We start from the raw sequence: 15,154 nt of genomic DNA, 5'->3' as shown, positions 1-15,154 counted from the left end.
GAAGAGATAGGAGAGTAAAGGGTGATAAGGGAAATCACTAGGGAAAGAAATGGCAGAGGGGGAGGAAGATGATTCGGAGAGGAGGGAGAGCAGAGAGACCCGGGCACCGCCGGATACCCCCATCTAGTTAGGCAATATGAAAGAGATACATTTCTTAATGAACAAATCCACAAGGGCCGTGACGAGGATTCGAACCGGCGTCCGCGTGTGAAGATACATTTCATGTTTTCATTAGTGCTTGACATCAGATACGTTGTGATCCTGGGTATTGTAGGACGTTAGTTGACGTTAATCACGTTAAGGATTAATTATTAAAGATGGGAATGATAAACTTTTATTTACAAAAAAATCCTGACTATCAGGCTTAAAAATAATATAAAGTATATTCTAGCAAAAAAAATATAGGAGGAAAAAAAGATGCATTTGTTGTATAGTTGACAGCGTTATCAACTCACACTTGAGGGACCCGGGTTCGAGCCCTGGGCAGGACAGAAATGGTTGGGCACTTTTCTTTTTACTTGATGCCTCTTCTGTACGTTACCTGGAGTTAAGACAGCTGTTGTAGGGTTTGATTCTGGGGAGGGTTCGACTTTCATACAAGCATGTTCTTAATCCGGATAGACCTGCGTTCGATCTGCGTTAGGGAGCCGGTCGGCCGAGCGGACAGCACGCTGGACTTGTGATCCTGTGGTCCTAGGTTCGATCCCAGGCGCCGGCGAGAAACAATGGGCAGAGTTTCTTTCATCCTATGCCCCTGTTACCTAGCAGTAAAATAGGTACCTGGGTGTTAGTCAGCTGTCACGGGCTGCTTCCTGGGGGTGGAGGCCTGGTCGAGGACCGGGCCGCGGGGACACTAAAAAGCCCCGAAATCATCTCAAGATAACCTCAAGATAACTGGAACCTGTCGCAACGGTTGCAAATACAGGGCACAGATAGATTTCTGTGATGTCCTCTCCTGTAGGAGCATCAGATTCGATAGATTCTTTGGATAGCCGAAGATTGATATCGTAAGTGTGTGAGAGAGAGCAAGAGAGCGCGCGTGCGCAGAAGCGCATACTCACGTATGTCGAGTCAAACACGTTGTTCTGTAAATGCTCGTTATTCTCTTCGCTGAGGCTACGGGTCCCTACAATCACACCAGAGGAGGTACACCAATATGCATGCATATGGTTACTGTAATTACGTAATTACCTAAGTGTAGTTAAAGGACGAGAGCTACGCTCGTGGTGTCCCGTCTTCCCAGCACTCTTTGTCGTATAACGCTTTGTGTCCGATAAAGCGAATTAAACACTGAATAACAACACCCAATGGTATTAACAGGCGGCTCAAGACATAAGACCAAAGGTAACTGCAGAAGGCCTATTGGCCCATACGAGGCAGCTCCTATCTATAACCACCCAATCCCACTCATATACTTGTCCAACCCGCGCTTGAAACAATCGAGACCAACACAGTGACGGTGATGGTGTCTGACGAAACATTTACACAGCTAAAATTTACCCAGACGCTAATTTTTATTGTAAATTTTTTTCGCCTTTGCCCCCGACTTCCTGGAGCACCTTTGTGGGTCCTTAGCAACGCCCTTTGAGTGCCGCTGCACTCCCGTTGAAAAACGGTTCATTAGACTTAGCATGAGTGGTCGACGACCGGGCCGCGGGGGACACTTTAAGCCCCGGAAGCACCTTAAGGTAAGTCTTTATTACCCACGAACACGTAAGACTTGGCACGTCTTACTACCTACGGGGACTCGCTAAACTTTGAACAAGTGTGATTACCCTCGTGGACATGACTTGTTAAGACTCTGCAAGTCTTATTTATCCTTCTCGAGAAAGTCATGTATGTTTATCAAATCACTGTATATTGAAGGCAAAGCACTTTTGCCTTGCAGTAAGAACGACCTGCCAGGAGCGGACTCATTGACCGCGCCCGGCAAGCAGGACACAGAGAGAACGGCTTAATGGCGCCATTTGTTATAAAGACGAATAACTGTCACCAGAGCTGTCGCCGTGAGACGAGAGGAGAGAAAGACCTTGGCTTCCAGCATTTGCTGCCAATACACCAGCCCCTGCCGTCGTCAATCCAACACCTGCAGCCACCACACCAGCCTCTTTCGCTATGGCGTCGCTGAAGCCAAAGCCTGCAGCAGCGCCACTGCCCACCGCACTGCTGTCGGCGGCACAGGGGAATGACACGACGACGGTATAAGGCACCTGCTGGCGCTCCACCACCGTGTCGTAGACGGTGGAGAAGATGGTGGTAGTGACGACTACTGGAGTGTAATGCACATCTGTTTTAGTGATGATAGATGTTACTGGAGGAGGCTTCTTAAGCGGAACGGTTACGTAAACAGTGTCGGCGACGATCTTCGTGTCCGTGACGACTGCGTACTCGGTGGTAACTACCGGAAAGGGCACCTTCTCCGTGGCGGTGAAGATGGGTTGCTTGGTAATAGTCTTGGTGAAGTAGATGGTGTCGGCGAGGACGGTGGCCGAGCTTACCGTCACGCCCTTGATGTTGGTCACTGTAGATGGCACCACTTGTAGGTCGATGTTGGTGACGGTGGTGACGGCTGGTACCTGCTGGATGTCCGTCACACTCACGTAATGGGTCCCAACTGCCACCTGTTGTGTGTGGATGAAATAATATTATAATAGACAAAGCATTTCGCGTCATGAGAGACGGCTCCTATTTAAGAACATAAGAATAAAGGTAACTGCAGAAGGCCTATTGGTCCATACGAGGCAGCTGCTACTGGTTCATACGAGACGGCTCCTATTGGCCCTATAAGCAGCCAGATTTCTTTTCCAGCGCCTAGGTGTGGCGAACCACTCTGATGGCAAATATCAACTTTACATTATGTATGTTGTATTGTCTGACATATTAGAGATACTGTTTTTATATTTTACGTTTAAAACTAGTGCTAAATAATGTTACTGGATTCGTTTCACATCTTTGGAGAGCTTACTTGCCTTCGAATGAATACGAAAGAATTCATAAACTTTCTCACTTTCTATATATATTTTTTTAATTTGCAAACACACGCACTCAATATATCAGTTGATTAACGATTGAGAGGCGGGACCAAAGAGTCAAAGCTCAACCCCCGCAAACACAACTAGGTGAATAAAACTAGGTGAATACACACAATATATCAGTTAATTGATAGATTATGCAGATAGGATATAGATAGGAGCTGCCTCGTATGGGCCAATAGGCCTTCTGCAGTTACCTTTGTTCTTATGTTCTTAACTGACGGTTGAGAGGCGGGACCAAAGAGCCAAAGCTCAACCTCCCCCCCCCCCGCAAGCACAACTAGATGAATACTTACGGAAGAGTCGTACTCGATGTGATTATCGTAGATAGTGGTGTAGATGAGTTTGGTAACGACGTTGTACTTGGTAAGGTAGTTGGTCTCGTAGAAGGTAGTGGGTACCACGATCGGCTTGATCTCAGTCTTGTAGATGGGCACCTGTGGGACGGAAGGTCTTAGATGGGGCAGAGTAGGGTCAAGATCACAAGGGAGTGTGTGTGATGGGAGCGCTTAAATGGGAAGGAATTCCCGCACGAGGCAGAAACAAATGGGCAAAAGTTTCTTTCACCCTGAACGCCCCTGTTACCTAGCAGTAAATAGGTACCTGGGAGTTAGTCAGCTGTCACAGGCTGCTTCCTGGGGGTGGAGGCCTGGTCGAGGACCGGGCCGCGGGGACACTAAAAAGCCCCGAAATCATCTCAAGATAACCTCAAGAAGGGGTTAGGAGAGGGATAAGGGAAAGAGTTAGAATGGGAGAGGGATAGAGGAAGGGGAGGTACAGGGGCAGGTGATAGAAGGGGAGGGATAGGGGGGAAAGGGTTAGAAGGAGAGGGATAGGGGGAAAGGGTTAGAAGGAGAGGGATAGGGGCCGAGACATACAAAATGGCCAAAGTTTTTCACTAATAGATTAGCAGTAATATATAAGCCCTACAAAAACACGCTGATAGATGGGATATGTACAAATCGTATACAAGACTGTTCGACAAGGTTTGATTTATGATTTTCAGAACCGTATATATATCGCTAGGCTAGGATGTATTAGGCTAGGACGTATTAAACTAGGTTGTATTAGGCTAGGATGTATTAGGCTAGGTTGTCTTAGGCTAGGTTGTCTTAGGCTAGGATATATTAGGCTAGGATGTATTAAGCTAGATTGTGTTAGGCTAGGATGTATTAGGCGAGGTTGTGTTAGGCTAGATTGTGTTAGGCTTTCCTGGCTTACTAGTTAGATCGGGTTTAAAATACGTTGGCAAATCGTCTTGTGTGCTGTGAATTGTATCCCGAAAAAAAACAGAAAAGAAGTCACTATTATACTCACATAATGGTCGACCAGCTTGCCCTTCGTAACAATCTTTGTGACAGGTAAGCAGGGCTTGAGCTTTGGGATGATTTTCCCACCGCCGCCGAAGCCGCCACCGCCGTATCCACCGCCTCCGAAGCCGCCACCGCCGTATCCACCGCCTCCGAAGCCGCCACCGCCTCCGAAGCCGCCACCGCCTCCGCCTCCGAAGCCGCCACCGCCACCGAATCCACCGCCGCCGTATCCACCGCCGAAGCCGCCGCCAACATTTCCAGCATTGGTACGGTCTAAGATCATGGCTAGTGAGGCAGCCGCCAGCAGCAGAGGCCGCACACGATTCCTGGCTGTGGATTAAAAATTCATTGATTTAGGGAAAAAATGTGTTTCCAACTTGCCGTTCGAGATAAGATAGTTATCAGTCTGAAATACCAGGGCCAATGTGGCTATATGGTACTGGGAACGGAGTCCTAACCGCTTGAGTTATTGGGGGATCGAACGCAGTTAATTCTGAAATATTTATATATTACATGAATGCAAAAAAACTGGAAGTAGTAGAAAGGGGAAAAAAGTTTGTTATCGAGAACATGAGCTATGGAAAGAGTTCTTGCAAATATAAAGAAACAAGATTGGAATTAGTTGTTTCAAAGTGTGTGTGTATTCACCTATAGTATCGGGGGGGGGGGGGGGGGGGTTGAGCTCTACTCTTTCGGCCCGTCTTTCAACTGTCAATCAATCTACTGTTACTAACTACTATTAAATTTTTACACACACACACACACACACACCAAGCAGCCCGTAACAGCTGTCTAACTCCCAGGTACCTATTTAATGCTAGGTGAACAGGGGCATCAGGGTGAAAGAATCTGCCCATTTGTTTTCCGCCATCGCCGAGGATCGAACCCCGGTCCCGAGGATTACGAGTCCTGAGTGTTGTCCCACTCAGCCACCAGGTGCCCTTCTGAAATATATATGGGTTGGCTGGGAGGACCGGGCCGCGGGGACGCTAAGCCCCGAAATCATCTCAAGATAACCTAAAAAAAGAGTCCGATGCATAGAAAACGTAAGATATTTGTGAGCTGTTAGTAAGTCGTATTTGTAACGTATAAAACGCGAATTATTAGATTGAAACGAATTTTCTTAAGTACTTTCGTATATTAATACATCTTCAGAAGGAGTGAAGACTCCATCTGAAGATGTATTAATATACGAAAGTACTTAAGGACATAACTGTTTCAATTTTCCTCCGTGGTTTTACACTGTCATATATATATATACATAATATGCGGCGAGTTGAATGCAGCTTGGACACATACCTGACTGGACGTCCATCTCCCACGGCAGACACTGAGGCACTGAGGCTCAGCCCGGTCACCTGTGGAGCCTTCAGCTCGGTTGCCAGAGTCGCCAGATCTACTTTTTGTCGCTGACGAGGAGAGAGAGAGAGAGAGAGTGTGAGAGAAAGCAAGAGGGGGGGGAAAGAGAGAGAGGGGGAAGAGAGAGAGAGAAAAAGAAAGAAAGGGGGAGAGGGAGAGAGAAAGGAGGAGAGAGAAAGAGGGGGGAGAGGGAGAGAGAGAGATGAAATTTATTACGGCAAATTTGATCTTGATTGCCAAATAGATACATAGTGGCATAGATAGATAGATAGTGGGATAGATACATAGTGGCAAATGGGATCTATTGATGCGAATGGGATAAATTGAGACAAATGAATCTATTGACGCACATGGGATCTATTGCTCTTATTTCTCAAGACCTCGAAATATTGTCTAAAATCAATGTTGTGTTTGATTTAATTTTTGAATTAATGTTTTTTTTACTGAATTAATGTTATTCACGTTAGCATAAGAATACAGGAAGCTGTTGAAGGCCTGTTGGTCCATACGAGGCAGCTGCTATTGGTCCATACGAGGCAGCTGCTATTGGTCCATACGAGGCAGCTCCTATTGGTCCATACGAGGCAGCTGCTATTGGTACATACGAGGCAGCTCCTATTGGTCCATGCGAGGCAGCTGCTATTGGTCCATGCGAGGCAGCTGCTATTGGTCCATGCGAGGCAGCTGCTATTGGTCCATACTAGGCAGCTGCTATTGGTCCATACGAGGCAGCTGCTATTGGTCCATACGAGGCAGCTGCTATTGGTCCATACGAGGCAGCTGCTATTGGTCCATACGAGGCAGCTGCTATTGGTCCATACGAGGCAGCTGCTATTGGTCCATACGAGGCAGCTGCTATTGGTCCATACGAGGCAGCTGCTATTGGTCCATACGAGGCAGCTGCTATTGGTCCATACGAGGCAGCTGCTATTGGTCCATACGAGGCAGCTGCTATTGGTCCATACGAGGCAGCTGCTATTGGTCCATACGAGGCAGCTCCTATTGGTCCATACGAGGCAGCTCCTATTGGTCCATACGAGGCAGCTCCTATTGGTCCATACGAGGCAGCTGCTATTGGTCCATCCGAGGCAGCTCCTATTGGTCCATACGAGGCAGCTGCTATTGGTCCATACGAGGCAGCTCCTATTGGCCCATACGAGGCAGCTCCTATTGGTCCATACGAGGCCAGTTGGAGTGGAGGATCGTTTTCAACTCTGGGTTGAATAAATGACTAAATTTTTTAAATATAATAACTTGAGTGTTTTAATCATTTATAGATTTCTAAGAGTATTTTGTCTAGCACAGTTCAACTAGTTGAGAAAGTCTGTGTAGAAAGTGGCTCTGATGGTGTTTCTTTAGCATCAGTAAGTGGCAGTTTTAGGGCGAATGGTTACCGTTTGGTGTTCATTTCTGACGCGGAGTTTTGGCGCCAAGTGGAGTTTTGGCGCCAAGTGGCGGCTGGGTTTTGGCGCCAAGTGGCGGCTGGGTTTTGGCGCCAAGTGGCGGCTGGGTTTTGGCGCCAAGTGGCGGCTGGGTTTTGGCGCCAAGTGGCGGCTGGGTTTTGGCGCGGAAAGCACGTAATAGAATATCATCTGGGCGACTAGTCGAATTTTTTCCCCATATATCTTAACAATTTAGTTTTCCAAATTAATTTTGTTCATTTATATAGTTCATTTTTTATATCAACGGTGTAAAAATATTTGTTTTCGAATGATGTGAAACATGTTACATTAATTTGTGTTGGAGATTTAGCCTAAAAAATGTAGTTTGTAAATTTATATTTTTTTCATATGCATTTCAATTCCCTTTTAAGAGTGATTAATGGAATTTAACTCAGTGCTTAGGAGCAGTTGTGACCAACAAAATCATCCTATTGGCATTAAAATATAAAAATATTTAAATTACAGACCTTAACCACTGCACTGCGCAAAGCGCCTTTAGGCGCTCAGAGAGTTGTGCTTTTTGTTTTTTAATTTGGCTATATTTTAATGTTTTCATTACTATTTGTGTTTTGAAATGGAAATAGTTGACTTTGGAAACATTTTGACATTAAATTTACCTGAACATTTGTAAAAATAACAAAAATATGTCCTTGACAATTGCACCAAGACGTTTTTGCCGAAAATAGGTGAGCAGTGCAAGGGTTAAATGTTTTAAAGGAAAACCGACATGAATACTTCATTATGTATTTATATATAGTATATATTTACAAGTGACATGACACTACATATTGAAATAATACATAATCAACAATAAAATAGATTTACTATTGATAACAATCAATAAAAAATGGTCTGTTGATCTTCCTCTTTCCTGTAGACAAATTTAAATTGACAAAATTAACTTTCTGCTAAGGAGATTGTAGTGCAATTTTGCACCCCCCATCCTCCTGTTTAGACAGTACTTATTGTGACTATCGTCAATAGTCACAATTCGTACGTTCTTAGCTTTTAGATAGTAGTATACTGACTAGTAAGGCATTCTTTTAAGATAAATGATGCTATAACACAAATTTAAATATTCCTAGGCCTAGTATAGCGCACACATGTACTATATTAGGCCTCAGATATCGTATATTAGGTCTAGGGAGGTTAGGTTAGTTTAGTTTGTAAAGTTAACACAAGTAAAAAAAAATGTTTTCCAGTTTGTCCAACTCAGTAGTTCAGATTTCTACTTTTCTAATTTCCTTGTACGTCGGTACATATACTATGGTCTTAATCGTTTCTATAAGTACTACCAAAACAGGAGGTTAGGAGGCCTGGTCGACGACCGGGCCGCGGGGACGCTAAGCCCCGGAAGCACCTCAAGGTAGGCTGGATTTTGAGGTTAAATGTTGTTTAGTTAACGTCTTGATGTTATCTTCTGTCAGTTCTTATTCCCTTTTCTATCTGAGAAAACACTTAATGCATTTTTTTGCATTGACGTTAGTAATTTAATTTAATATTTTTTTGTTAATTTAAGACATTTTTCTAATGTAGGAATATGAATTCTTGTTACTAATGAAAGAGACGCGAGGTCTTTCAAGTCTCGGTTTACACACTAACAATATCAATTCTATATTAACATGGGTTTTAAATCATTTACATGATGTCAACAGAAGATAATTTTGTGGTTAATGTTGAGAGGAAGATCCCTAGACTCTATAAACGCATTATATAGATGAGGTAATGTACAATCATTAGTAGTCTTGGCTACTCACGAGAGGTTTTGAGGAGCTTTCTCATAAGGATGTGTCATATGAGCCTCTGTCAGGACTAGGACCCGTCAAGCATTTATGTAATAGAGTGGAGTTGCTCTCTGGAGTGGCCTCTCTAGGGCGCAAAGCTAGGGTAGGTTGATACGGGGGAGAAGCTGTTACCCAAGCAGCAGGTTCACCCCCCTCTCCACGGCTTGATTGGAGAGATGTACAGGTTTCGTAAGTAGATACAAGTTTTTGATGAATCCTGGTCCTGGTATATACTGCTCTTAAGAGTAGGCATAGCTTGAGTATCTAATGGACTGGTTTCTTGTGCATTTGACAAGATTGTGTGAGGTGTGGGATGCTCATATGAGTAGAGGCTTTTACTCAGAAAACTTCCGACACGTGAGTTCCACAAGCAGTTTAGTGCTTGTGGTAAGTGGTGTAACATTCACAATGCTCACAAAAGTCGACGAGTATTGACCCAGTGGGAACATTCTGGGCAAATGGCGTTGATTTATTGAAGAATCAATGTCGATTCAACGTTACTCGAGCATGTTTTGTTCACTGGGGATATACTCGCAAAGTAGTGAACTGTGCTGTTCAGAAGAGAGATTTTTTAGTGATGGCTGGTTGAGCTGATCACTTATATACAACATTATTATGTCCGGCCCCTACGAGATTGCCTGAGAGCGCCTTGAGAGCTCCACCTGCAGACGGAATACCGAAGTTCCCCACTGGAAAAGGGATACGCGGGCTAGAATAGGCATATCCAGACGGCCCACAATACGCCGCAACCGTTTTGGTCACGTATAATGGTACTCTCTCAATGTTCGTGGTGGTGATGTACTGTGTTTGATAGTACGCTTTGGTGACGTACGATGGCTTGTATTTGATGATGCTACTGGTGACGAGAACGATATCTTGGTTATCGTCACCGTACGGGATCTTCGTAGCGGTGACGACGATATTGTGGTACTTAGTGGTGGTTCTGGTGATGGTGAGGGCCTTCAACACCGGCACTTCGCTCTGGTGCGCTATGACGGTTTCCTTGGTGATCGTGTCGTAGACGGTTTCGACCTGAGTGGTGGTGATGGCGTAGGGGGCGATCTGAGTGGTGTAGACGTGCTTGGTCAGCAGTACCGGTTGGTACTGTGTCACATCCTGCGTGACTGTGGTGTAATCGGGCAGGTAGAGTACTTCCGACAGTGTCTCCGTGTATCGCTTGTGGGTCACCTGCAACAAAGGGGTCAAATGTTAAACAAAATATTACATGGTACTGGTTTCAGTTGCATATTGGCTTGGGGGACCATTCAAGCTTGTTCGCATTACATGGTACATCAATATTATATAAAAATAAGGCCAAATGTCAGAAGATATTTTTTATTACTGAATTCTGTAACAATATTAATTGCTGACAGACAGGAGAGATTAGGAGAAAAGGTAGAGTGCAATAAAGGAGGAGATAGAGGGAGAGAAAGGAAAGAGAGGTAAAGAAGATTGTGATATCTGTAAAATATTTGAGAACTTTATTGTAGAAAGTGAATGAAGAGTCTTTGATGTTTGTGAACAATGATGCTATCAAGTTGTATCATCTAGGGGAGGCTGGGCAGCCCAGGTGAGTCTTGATCATCTTGGTAGCAAGAGGAGGAGGAGTACAAGCTTGCTCTCTTCCTTTTCTCACTCTCTAAAACTTCTCTTTATTCAAGCTGTATGTTTAAACTCTTAATAGTTTTATCGTCTGCAACTACAGTGATTTACGTGTGCATAATTTCGTCATTGACCAGACCACACTAGAAAATGAAGGGACGACGACGTTTTGGACCGTCCTGGACCATTCTCAAGTCGATTGTGCTCGATCACAATCGACTTGAGAATGGTCCAGGACGGACCGAAACATCGTCGTCCCTTCACTTTCTAGTGTGTGGTTTGGTCAACATATTTCAGCCACGTTATTGTGACTCCTCGTCTGCAACTTTCATTGTTGATTTAGATTTGGCTACTAAGAACGAAATATCAATGTAGCACGGGCTATGGTGAGCCCGTGATAACTTATCGTTATCATCACTATTCCTATAAGCAGCGCTTCAGGTACACACCCTGGTAAGGTAGTCGGTGTTGGTGACGTAGTCCGTCTTGGTGAGGTAGAGGGTGTTCTCCTTGTAGATGGTACTGTAGATGTAATCCGTGTACGGCTCTAGTACCAGTTTCTTGCTGATCACCGTCTTGTACACGGGCACCTGTGGACCAAGGAATTATTATTATTAAGCAGGCGAGGAGTCACAATAACGTGGCTGAAGTATGTTGACCAGACCACATACTAGAAGGTGAAAGGACGACGACGTTTCGGTCCGTCCTGGACCATTCTCAAGTCGATTGTGAATTGACTTGAGAATGGTCCAGGACGGACCGAAACGTCGTCATTCCTTCACCTTCTAGTGTGTGGTCTGCTCAACACTATTATTATTAACATCTTTATTGACAAAATTAATTACAATTTTGCCTAATCTGAGGATTTTGATAGTCTTATTAAAGTCAGGATAATGCTGGTATTCACTGTCACGCAGGACAGTGGGTCATACATATAGGTCTAAACTGTAGGCTGAAGCACATATATATATATCATGGTTACAATCAATGTTTTAATGTATGGATATGTGAAAACTGAACCAAGGAAGGGGTCAATACGGGGTTTAGGACACCACACACACTCGAGCTTCGAATAGGGCGATGTACTAGTGTCCTTGCGGAGCAGGGAAGGGTACAGGACACCAAAGTCTCGAGAATTGATGACTTATGTAGTTTTTCGTGTATTGAATGCTAGTGTTGACCATATTTGTGTACATAGGTTCTGTAGTACATAGGTTCTGTAGTACATAGGTTCTGTAGTACATAGGTTCTGTAGTACATGGGTTCTGTAGTACATAGGTTCTGTAGTACATAGGTTCTGTAGTACATAGGTTCTGTAGTACATAGGTTCTGTAGTACATAGGTTCTATAGTACATAGGTTCTGTAGTACATAGGTTCTGTAGTACATAGGTTCTGTAGTACATAGGTTCTGTAGTACATAGGTTCTGTAGTACATAGGTTCTGTAGTACATAGGTTCTGTAGTACATAGGTTCTGTAGTACATAGGTTCTGTAGTACATAGGTTCTATTTGTGTACATAGGTTCTACACCCTCGAATCATAATCGAAAATCCTGGGTTCAATCCCCGGACGAGGCAGAAACGTTACACCTGACCCAAGACAGGAAATCCCCGTAGTGATAATGCCTTTTAAAACCACTATATAATTAAACTCCTTATCCATGGTTAAGATGGATTGATGGTTACGTTTGGTTACGGTAATACAGTATATTTTTCTCATTTGAAATATGGCATTCGAAAACTATTTGAGTGTACCCTTGAATTCCATTTACAGAAAGCCAAATTCTTCAAAGTTTCAATGAAAACGTGTTCAGTATATATTTTTGTATATTTTAAACCAACGATTTTTAATACATTTAAGTTATAACTTCAGAATATCCACCGTTTAGGACAAAGGTTTGATCTCAAAGCAGTAAAATAAGGTCAAGTCTTTCGTGAGACAGAGACGGATTGTTGATGTAAATATTGTGGTCAGTGATTGTGTTATTGAATGGGGATAAAGTAGGTTGGTTGTATCTTCGTTTATCTCGATACACGTGTGTGTGTGTGCCCCCCCCCCGCTACTCATGGATGGTGACCCCCCCCGCCTGCTACTCATGGATGGTGACCCCCCCCCCCCGCTACTCATGGATGGTGACCCCCCCCGCTACTCATGGATGGTGACCCCCCCCCCGCTACTCATGGATGGTGACCCCCCCCCGCTACTCATGGATGGTGACCCCCCCCCCCCGCCCGCTACTCATGGATGGTGACCCCCCCCCGCCCGCTACTCATGGATGGTGACCCCCCCCCCCCCGCTACTCATGGATGGTGACCCCCCCCCCCCGCTACTCATGGATGGTGACCCCCCCCCCCCGCTACTCATGGATGGTGACCCCCCCCCGCTACTCATGGATGGTGACCCCCCCCCCCCCCGCTACTCATGGATGGTGACCCCCCCCCGCTACTCATGGATGGTGACCCCCCCCGCTACTCATGGATGGTGCCCCCCCCCCGCTACTCATGGATGGTGACCCCCCCCCCCCCGCTACTCATGGATGGTGACCCCCCCCCCGCTACTCATGGATGGTGACCCCCCCGCTACTCATGGATGGTGACCCCCCTCCGCTACTCATGGATGGTGACCCCCCCCGCTACTCATGGATGGTGACCCCCCCCCGCTACTCATGGATGGTGACCCCCCCCGCTACTCATGGATGGTGACCCCCCCCCGCTACTCATGGATGGTGACCCCCCCCCCCGCTACTCATGGATGGTGACCCCCCACCCGCTACTCATGGATGGTGACCCCCCCCCGCTACTCATGGATGGTGACCCCCCCCCGCTACTCATGGATGGTGACCCCCCCCCGCTACTCATGGATGGTGACCCCCCCCGCTACTCATGGATGGTGACCCCCCCCCGCTACTCATGGATGGTGACCCCCCTCCGCTACTCATGGATGGTGACCCCCCTCCGCTACTCATGGATGGTGACCCCCCCCTACTCATGGATGGTGACCCCCCCCTACTCATGGATGGTGACCCCCCCCCGCTACTCATGGATGGTGCCCCCCCCCCCGCTACTCATGGATGGTGACCCCCCCCCCGCCCGCTACTCATGGATGGTGACCCCCCCCACTCTACACTATCCCTGTAACCCCCTAACCCCCCCCCATTCCCCACGCCCGGTGACCCCCCCCCACTCTACACTATCCCTGTAACCCCCTAACCCCCCCCCATTCCCCACGCCCGGTGACCCCCCCCCACTCTACACTATCCCTGTAACCCCCCCCCCCATTCCCACACGCCCGGTGACCCCCCCCCCCACTCAACACTATCCCTGTAACCCCCTAACCCCCCCCCCCCCCATTCCCCACGCCCGGTGACCCCCCCACTCTACACTATCCATGTAACCCCCCCATTCCCCACGCCGGTGACCCCCCCCCCCACTCTACACTATCCATGTAACCCCCTAACCCCCCCCCATTCCCCACGCCCGGTGACCCCCCCACTCTACACTATCCATGTAACCCCTAACCCCCCCCCCATTCCCCACGCCCGGTGACCCCCCCACTCTACACTATCCCTGTAACTCCCTAACCCCCCCCCATTCCCCACGCCCGGTGACCCCCCCCCACTCTACACTATCCCTGTAACCCCCTAATCCCCCCCCCCCATTCCCCACGCCCGGTGAAGCCTCCCCCCCCCTTCCCAGTAACCCCATTCCCCTCCTCCCCTCCCCCCATTCAGACTCGTATATCTACTGCTATAATAGCCTGAATGGCAGGTAAACATACCTCGTTAAGCTGGTTCCTGTAGTGGGTCTTGTAGTGCACTTGTGGTATACAGCCGCCACCGCCGTAGCCTCCGCCACCACCGCCAAATCCACCACCACCACCGAAGCCGCCACCTCCAAAGCCTCCACCACCGTAGCCACCGCCTCCAAAGCCGCCTCCGAACCCAACAGGGGCCTTCTCAGCCTGGGCCCCTAACGCCAGGGCCACCAGTACTGCCACGACTCCAGCCATGGTCTGTGGGAAGAGAGATATATATAGATATACACACACACACACACATACACACACACCGGTCCCAGGCGGGGCCAAAGAGCCAGAGCTCAACCCCCGCAAGCACAATTAAGTGAGTACACACACACACACACACACACACACACACACACACACACACACACACACACACACACACACACACACACACACGGTGTGTGTTTACAATAAAAAGTTCAGAGTTATGCTACTAGACTAGTCCCAGAACTAAGAGGCATGAGTTATGAGGAAAGGCTGCGGGAAATGCACCTTACGACACTGGAAGACAGAAGAGTTAAGGGGAAACGTGATCACTGCCTACAAAATTCTCAGTGGAATTAACAGGGTAGATAACTGACAGGGTAGATAAACTGTTTAACACGGGTGGTACGCGAACAAGGGGACACAGGTGGAAAGCTGAGTACCCACATGAGCCACAGAGACGTTAGAAGGAACTTTCTCAGTGTCAGAGTAGTTAACAGATGGAATGCATTAGGCAGTGATGTGGTGGAGGCTGACTCCATACACAGTTTCAAGTGTAGATATGATAAGAGTCCAGTAGGCTCAGGAATCTGTACACTAGTTGATTGACAGTT

General features: G+C 46.9%; 1 protein-coding gene and 1 long non-coding RNA gene across 3 annotated transcripts in view; one reads left to right on the top strand and one right to left on the bottom strand.

The window, feature by feature from the left end:
• Window positions 1-15,154, top strand: part of LOC123774907 (uncharacterized) — a 98,661-nt gene that overhangs the window by 34,645 nt on the left and 48,862 nt on the right. The gene's annotated exons all lie outside the window — the stretch shown is intronic.
• On the bottom strand, window positions 1,971-14,553 carry LOC123774851 (keratin, type II cytoskeletal 1b). The gene is made up of 7 exons (XM_069316480.1): window positions 14,310-14,553; window positions 10,982-11,122; window positions 9,561-10,118; window positions 5,645-5,675; window positions 4,350-4,675; window positions 3,329-3,469; window positions 1,971-2,621 (listed from the first exon to the last, which is right to left on the bottom strand). Exons 1-7 carry the CDS (start codon window positions 14,538-14,540, stop codon window positions 1,971-1,973), a joined length of 2,079 nt encoding a protein of 692 aa, XP_069172581.1. The 5' UTR covers window positions 14,541-14,553.

The sequence above is a fragment of the Procambarus clarkii genome, chromosome 84, assembly GCF_040958095.1.
Source record: "Procambarus clarkii isolate CNS0578487 chromosome 84, FALCON_Pclarkii_2.0, whole genome shotgun sequence".
In the NCBI taxonomy this organism is placed as follows: Eukaryota; Metazoa; Arthropoda; class Malacostraca; order Decapoda; family Cambaridae; genus Procambarus; species Procambarus clarkii.
Note: the sequence above shows the minus strand (reverse complement) of the source record. Positions and strands in the feature narration are given on the sequence as shown.

Bases quoted from the DNA above. Each gene is read 5' to 3' on its own strand.
- LOC123774851 (XM_069316480.1), bottom strand. From the start codon at position 14,540: ATGGCTGGAGTCGTGGCAGTACTGGTGGCCCTGGCGTTAGGGGCCCAG. The intron at 4,676-5,644 runs GTATGTGTCCAA...TTTAATCCACAG, and splicing joins GGAGATGGACGTCCAGTCAG to CCAGGAATCGTGTGCGGCCT. The intron at 2,622-3,328 runs GTAAGTATTCAT...CACACACAACAG, and splicing joins ACATCGAGTACGACTCTTCC to GTGGCAGTTGGGACCCATTA.